Source organism: Euwallacea fornicatus, chromosome 36 (genome assembly GCF_040115645.1).
Source record: "Euwallacea fornicatus isolate EFF26 chromosome 36, ASM4011564v1, whole genome shotgun sequence".
NCBI classification, from domain to species: domain Eukaryota; kingdom Metazoa; phylum Arthropoda; class Insecta; order Coleoptera; family Curculionidae; genus Euwallacea; species Euwallacea fornicatus.
This window is the reverse complement of record NC_089576.1, coordinates 1064520-1071592: the sequence shown is the minus strand read 5'-3', so window position 1 is coordinate 1071592 and position 7073 is coordinate 1064520. Positions and strand designations below refer to the sequence as shown.

The 7073-nt window shown below is 38.1% G+C and overlaps 2 protein-coding genes across 3 annotated transcripts; both read left to right on the top strand.

Moving 5' to 3' along the window:
* Positions 1-609: 609 nt before the first annotated feature.
* On the top strand, positions 610-3381 carry LOC136349063 (PI-PLC X domain-containing protein 1-like). Of its 2 annotated transcripts, none has more exons than XM_066300350.1 (6): positions 610-881; positions 1467-1618; positions 1670-1905; positions 1959-2144; positions 2203-2504; positions 3035-3381. In XM_066300350.1, the coding sequence occupies exons 1-6, from the start codon at positions 860-862 to the stop codon at positions 3364-3366; spliced, it is 1230 nt and encodes a 409-aa protein (XP_066156447.1). In that variant the 5' UTR covers positions 610-859; the 3' UTR covers positions 3367-3381. The 2 variants fall into 2 exon arrangements, with proteins under 2 accessions (XP_066156447.1, XP_066156446.1); XM_066300349.1 differs by having other exon boundaries at positions 611-877.
* A 1049-nt stretch (positions 3382-4430) lies between these two features.
* On the top strand, positions 4431-5549 carry LOC136348929 (cuticle protein LPCP-23-like). The gene is made up of 3 exons (XM_066300119.1): positions 4431-4632; positions 4698-4845; positions 4900-5549. The coding sequence occupies exons 1-3, from the start codon at positions 4621-4623 to the stop codon at positions 5481-5483; spliced, it is 744 nt and encodes a 247-aa protein (XP_066156216.1). The 5' UTR covers positions 4431-4620; the 3' UTR covers positions 5484-5549.
* Positions 5550-7073: the final 1524 nt, after the last annotated feature.

Here is a 7073-nt window from a genome sequence, read left to right as displayed (position 1 = left end):
AGAGTGTGTATTGGAGTATGAGTTCCCGAAGAGTCCTGATTAAACCCGAATCAAATCCTACCGCTGATTAACTCAATTTTATCTATAATAGAGATTTCGCGAGAGTTAATAACGCTCAATTTCCTTTGTAGTCTCTCGACTCCACACTTCGCTGTAAATGAATAATGACTCACTTGATATTCGGCCATCATGTAAGACATCCGGCCAATGACAAATCTTTAATTATTACATAAATGTTTACCTTTAAATCCTAACAGCGAAAAGCAGCGATATTACTAGAAGGAGTGAAAACAGTTTTTTCGCCCGCAGCAAGGACTGGAAGGAAACAAAGGAGAAGGTGATTCTTAGTAAGCAAATTTTCAATGGCGAATACCTGCGCAGGTTCAAAAGTTGCAAAAAATGATTAGAAATAAGGAAATTGTCGCGTTCCTTCACTGTAGCTTGAGGTGTTTTGAGAACACGTTCCTCAATAGAATGAAGCTCTGTGAAGACTCCAGATTCAGGATATCCAATCAATCGTAGTTACCACATTAATTTAGCTCACACCCCGGTATAATTTATACTCATCTCAGTTCCGTACATTCCCGACGCAACAAACAATGAATAAAACTATACTAATTCACTTAGTTTAGTTATCTACCTATTTAGGTCCTCGACACTAGGTTGACCATTGGGTTCGTGTTGTGAATCGGTTGCTCAAAAAGAAATACGCGTCTTTGAGCTTTGAAAACTTGGTGAATTTGTTTCTAATCAAAATTAGACTCTGGAGAAAGTGATGTCGTTTGATACAGAGGCAGAATGCGTGGCACTTTCGATTTCATTGGGTACTTTACGTTGGTAGTGCAAGTGGTCAAGGTGTATGCTTCAGTGCCGGAGAGTAGGTATTGACCGCTACAGATGAGAAAAGGTTTTATTTGATTGAAAATAATTTTTTTGGAAAATTAGGGAAAGAGTAAATTAAATTTTCGTATTTTCATAGAGAATCTGTGAAAGATGTAATCTCTGCGATGTTCTCTTGTTATGTTCGGAGAGCTTTAGTAAGTTTTGCCTTTCCTGTGAGGCACCTCCAATTGGACATTAGACCAACACAACAAAGTACAAACATGTACATGTATCCCTATAGAATCAATTTGCCACAAGAACAACGTTTCTAATCATCAAAATAGCTCGTGAAATGTTGTATTTATTAATATGAAATAGCACGATAAAAAGATCTAATTATAACTTTCAGACACAGTATGTGTGAATTGTTTTTAATTTTCAACAATCTATATTAAATAATCAGCATATTTAGTCACTAATTAGTTTCGTTGGTGTTAGTTATGCCCACTTATGCTGAATGTATATATAAAACAAAAAATATACGAATTCTCGCACTTTGATGAACGATAAAGAAGAGATTCCTTTCGTGATCGTGTTTGTCGGGTTTCGATCCTGACCATCTATTTGATACCTTCCATTTGCAGCCCTTGAGACGACATTAGCGTCTTGCGGCAAAGTCCACCTCACGGTTTCATCTTTGCAAGACAATTATTTAGAACTGAATTGGGTCACCAAGAATTGCAACAATTTCACCTATCCAGATTACATTGTGTTGACCAACAGAAACACTAGAGATGTACATACTTTTCCCAATAATTACTTTTTGCAATAAAACTCCTGCCTTTAGGAAGACCAGCGAGCATTGGTGGAAATAAGAGCTCTGGATTATCCTGGAGGATATTACAAAACTCGGATAAAATTCAGGGAGCCATGGCTGCCAGGTAAATGGGAATACGACAGAAACGAAGCGAGAGCCGACGAGGGGCCCCATTGTCTGCCGTTCTGGATATCATCCAAGAAGTATCAAATGATTATAGATTCCAGGTGTCTGGAAATTCAACCCACATGGATGTTTGACAACAGGTCTTATGCAACCTGCTAATATTTATTTGAGCTAATAATAGTCACAATTCTAGGCAGTATCTTGGCAGGAAAAAAATAGGAAACTTATTCATTCCAGGCACACACAATTCGGGATCTCACAAAGGGATAATCTCCTATTTTGAAGGGTACGTTCTGAACCAAGACCAGAGCGTGTGGCGGCAGTTAGTCTATGGAATTAGATACCTGGACCTGCGTATTGGTTTCGTTCCCGAAGGAGGGTAAATCTTTGGCTTGTCGGTATTGAAAGAGGCTCTAATAATGCATAGGAGTTTACAGGTTTTACATCTACCACGATCACGTTAAGGTGACGAAAATAGAGCCGATTTTGGAGGAAATTCGCAAGTTTGCGGAATTAGCGCCGCAGGAGATCATATTTGTTGATTTTCACAGATTCCCGTTTCCCACTAATTTCAGCAGAGCATTGCACAATAGGTTCACCGAAATCTTACATGCTTATCTTGGAGATTTCGCAGTTATTCCGTCGGGACTGCAGGCGGGAAGTGGGCCTACGCTGAACGAAATTTGGTCGCAGAATAAGAGCATTATAATCTCGTATGCAGATAGATCAACAGTCAATCGTAAGACTCTTATTATCTCACACAATGAAAAATACAATAGTAAAGTTAATTAACGGCGTTTGCACCATATGAAGAGCTACGTTCGTAAATTTTTGAGAAAGGTTCCACTTCATATGAGAACAAATCGGACCGATACTCTGCGAACAGTTGTTGTATGAACTTAAAATGGATTTCTGCCCATTTGTAAAAACAAATCAATATGAAGAAGTTTAGTGTGTTTGAGCCGGTAGGAACAATGATAATGTGAACCGTCAGCTCAATATCGGAGATAATTAATATGTTGTCTTTAAGGTTTTATACTTTAGCATAATGATGTTGCAATTCAAATGTTTTTTGGAAACTATGGACGAATGTGAATATCAAGAAAAACATTTTCAGTTGCGTAATAGAGTAATTTTCTATCAGTTTCTGGACATAATGGTGATCGGTATAATTGCATGAAAACTTATTTTCCTACATACCTGGCTCTAACGCACTACGTCAATCATCTATTCGCCTATTCAAACTAGCATCCCCATTCTCACTTTTAGATACCCCCTGGCTGTGGCATCCCATCAAACAGTTCTGGGGAGATACTAACCAGCTGCCGACCCTCAAAGAGTACCTCTACAGCGCCCTGTACCAGCACAAGAGCAACACCAACCCAATGTGGGCCTTGATGGCTGAGTTGACGCCTCAGCCGTGGGACGTTATTCTTCGGAAAAACAACTTGAGGGAATTGGCCCAGAAGGTCAATAAAGAAGTAACCAAATGGGTCAGAGACGAGTGGTTCAACGAAGTTAACATCGTAGCCAGTGATTATTTCTTGGGAAACGATTTGATACGTGTTGCTATTGAAGGGAATAAAGCTAATCCTTATTAATCTGTTTTTTTTTTCTATTACCTATTTATCGTTTTTTTAGTACTGACAGTGAGGTGCTTATTGCCCCAGTGACTTCTATGATAATGACGATCAAATTTTATCGCCTTGAAATCAAGCAGTACACTTAGCCCGCACATAAATCTCCACATTCTTCACACTCAATAAATCGATTTACAAGAGTTACATCACCTACGAGACTACAAGTGAATCAAATTGGAATCGATTAATTTCACATTCAATGGCGATCTATTAACATACATCTATATAATTTTGGGGTCCATTGCAAAATCATGTTACACATTTTGATATTATAACAAAACAATGAGGGCCGCAAATATTTATCGTGAAGGTATTGAAAATTTATGGGTCTGATTTATTATACCTATGTTTAAAATGGGATCGGTTATACATGTAGTTCCACAGATTTTACGATACCTTTGTGTTGGGACAGAGGCTTCGAGAGTGAAACATTTTTACCAAGGTTTTAGGGTAACCGGTTTGTTTAAGTATGGCAAAAATTCTGGGTGGTGCATGCAAGAAATTGTGGTGATAAAACCACTATTTTGTGAGAAACTGACATTTACTCTTTCAGCGTTTTGATAAAATGATAAATCGATCAAAAATTGGCTATTAGCAATGAAGAAACACTTAACACCGCTGAAACACCCATAGCAGCGAACAGTAGTGCGAGTCAAATGGATAAAAATCTGATAGTCTAGACTGATTTGTAGCAAGGAGAATGATTACTGGATAGCATTCAAATAATTTACAAGAAATTACATAAGATTTCTGTCGAGTTAAATATCCAATTAAAAGAACACCGATTATCGCGAACGCAAACCCGCCCTAACCTAGACCTTAACCCAGAATACCTCAAATGGACCGTGAGGTCCTTTCGTAAAGTAGGGAGCCCGCCGTAGGTCGTTCTACAATACGTTAATTTTTTAATATTCTTGGAGAATGACTCTTAAAACGAGACGAGCGTTAATATATGATATTGCATAATAATTATTGTCTTATTCATTTTTCTTTCTGGGTAACCTGTAACGAGATCACCATATAGAAAGGGAAAGTGATATGTCACCACTACAGCTAAGAGAGGGAAAGATGCTTGCGCCGAATTGCATGATGGGTGGGAATCATATGAGTGAATTTCGGGTTTTGATTAGCCGGTATAAAATGGGTGAAATTTCAAGCAACACGTTAGTCCCATTGAGATTTTCATTGTGATTCCTTTAAAGTTACTCAGCAATCATGGCCCTTAAGGTAAGTTTCAAAATCCTTTAGTATAATTTTAATATATATATATATTTTTATTTTTTTATTTTTAGTTCGTCATTCTCGCATTTACCCTCGCTTGTGCAAATGCAGGAGATCTCTTTGCTCAGCCACAACTCCACTACTCTCCAGCCCCAGCTGTTAGCTCTTCGTACTTCCAACAATCTTCAGCCCCCCTGACCGTCACCAAAACCATCGCTGGTACTTTATTCATGGCTCAGTCATCACCAAGTTGTTAATTTTCTCTTTTAACAGCTCAACCACTTGCTTACCATGCTGCCCCAGCAACAGTAGCTGTCCAAACACCCCACATAGGGCTCACCCAGCAGTCGCTGACCAGATCCCTTGGAGGAGCCCAGTCTCTCTCCACCTACTCCAAAGCTATCGACAGTGCCTACTCTAGCGTGCGCAAATACGACACCAGGTTCACCAACGACGCCATCCCTCCCGCGCTTTACAGCGCGCCAGCTCAGTACATCGCCAGGGCTTCATCTCCACTGATTTACGGAGCACCGTCTCCAGTTATCACCAAGTCTTATGCTGCACCTGCTCCAATTTTATCCTACGCATCCCCAGGACCAGTTGTTTACGGCGCGCACGCTCCCCTGGTTACCAAGACTTATGCAGCACCTGCGCCAGTAGTCTCTTTCGCCTCTGCTCCAGTTATCTCTAAAACCTACTCTGCGCCCGCCCCAGTATTATCTTACGGAGCCCCAACTCCGTTGTTAACCAAAGCTGTTTCTGCACCGGTTGTGGCTAAGGCTGCAGTGGCCTATTCACCTGCCGGTTTAGTGGCTCACACTAACTTCCAGGGATATGGCATTGAATATCACTATTAAAGCAAGATTTGGGATTGACTGGATGTTTGTAGTTTTGTATTTATTATTTTTTTAATATAGTGTTTTCAATTATTTTTGTTGTTTTTATTGATTTCAAATTTGGGATTACTCAGTTTAGAGAGGGATTCCACCTGGTGTTTGAAGACGTTTAACAAATCATTGTTGTTATTGGTTCCTCTTTTATCTGAGCGACTATATTTAATGTAACTGGAACTAACCTGCTTTCAGTTTATAACTAAATTACGAAATAGCACTCGTTCAATTAGCGTTTTTATGAAAAAAACTTATAATTTATTTATCTAATTCAGTGAAAAAATTATTTTAAAAAAGTAGTAAAAAAATAATAATTTTTTATCTTTTTAATGTGGGAAATAATTGAAATCTATGATGATAAATTAAACATAGTCTACTCTCATATGTTAACTTTGGGAGATTTAGAGGTAATTCCAAATTTATAGCAAAATTTGTTTCTCTTTTTCTTTCTGCCTCCCTCTCTCCCCTCTCCCCTCTATCTTTCTCTGTCGCTCACTCTCTCTCTTCACGGACTACAAATGAAAAATAAATGCGTTGAGCAAAATTGGCATTTTGATTCATTTTTAAATTTTGACAAAGAGGCGAATGAACATCATTCTTTTCTGGAAACCTCAGAAACCTCTAAAAACATACGAAACTCTTCTATTGATTGCTGATATCGCGATATTGTCCTAATTTTCATATCCGTTGAATGGAGATAATTAATCCTTCTCCGATCTTTATCTTCCTCTCATTGGCCCGAGCGCACAGTGGAGGAGCAAATTCAAAAAGCGAGGTTGTCAAGTTTTGCACTTGATCCATTTGATACAAGATCAATTTGCATTACCTGTTAAAGGATATCAACGGTCGATTAGGTTGATTTGCTCATGGTTATTGCATCGTGAATGAACTAAATAAATGGAGTGCCGTCACTAAATTATTGGGATATCTCGAGCAGCCCTTGAAAATCAAATTTTATTTCTCGAAACTATCATATATTTCTCTTTAACAAAATTAATTTTCGTTGAAATCTGCAGAAATTTATTACCTAGTTTTAGCTCTGGAACACGAGCATTGTGGCTAATTCACGTAATTTACTAAAAAAAACCCGAACTGAATTTTTGGTGTGTATATATACAAGTTTTTCTGAGCATGCGCAGAAGTTTTGAGGAAAATTACAAGGCTTCTGAAAATTTTCGAATATATGATAAGAATCCAGCGAAAGCCCCCGAAAGAAACTGCATTTAAAATTGCAAAAGTATTTTGGAGGTTCACAGATCTTCTTTAGAGTTCTATTGAGCTCTTCAGATTTTTAATATCAGAGACAAACTCCCGAAGAGAAACCCGAATGAAATCTCACTTGAAGACCATATTGCTGAAATTCGTAGGATTCCCAGAGGATTTTTAAAAATTTTGATGTCGATTCGGTGAGGTAAAACAAAAATTTCAATAATCATTGGTAAAATGCCTCGGGGGCTAAAAAGTCTTTAAGAAACTCGTAGAAATTTCAAAAGAATTTACAAGATTTTTTTCATATTTACGAAAGGCAGTTAAATAGCGTTTATCTGTGTTAAAAAA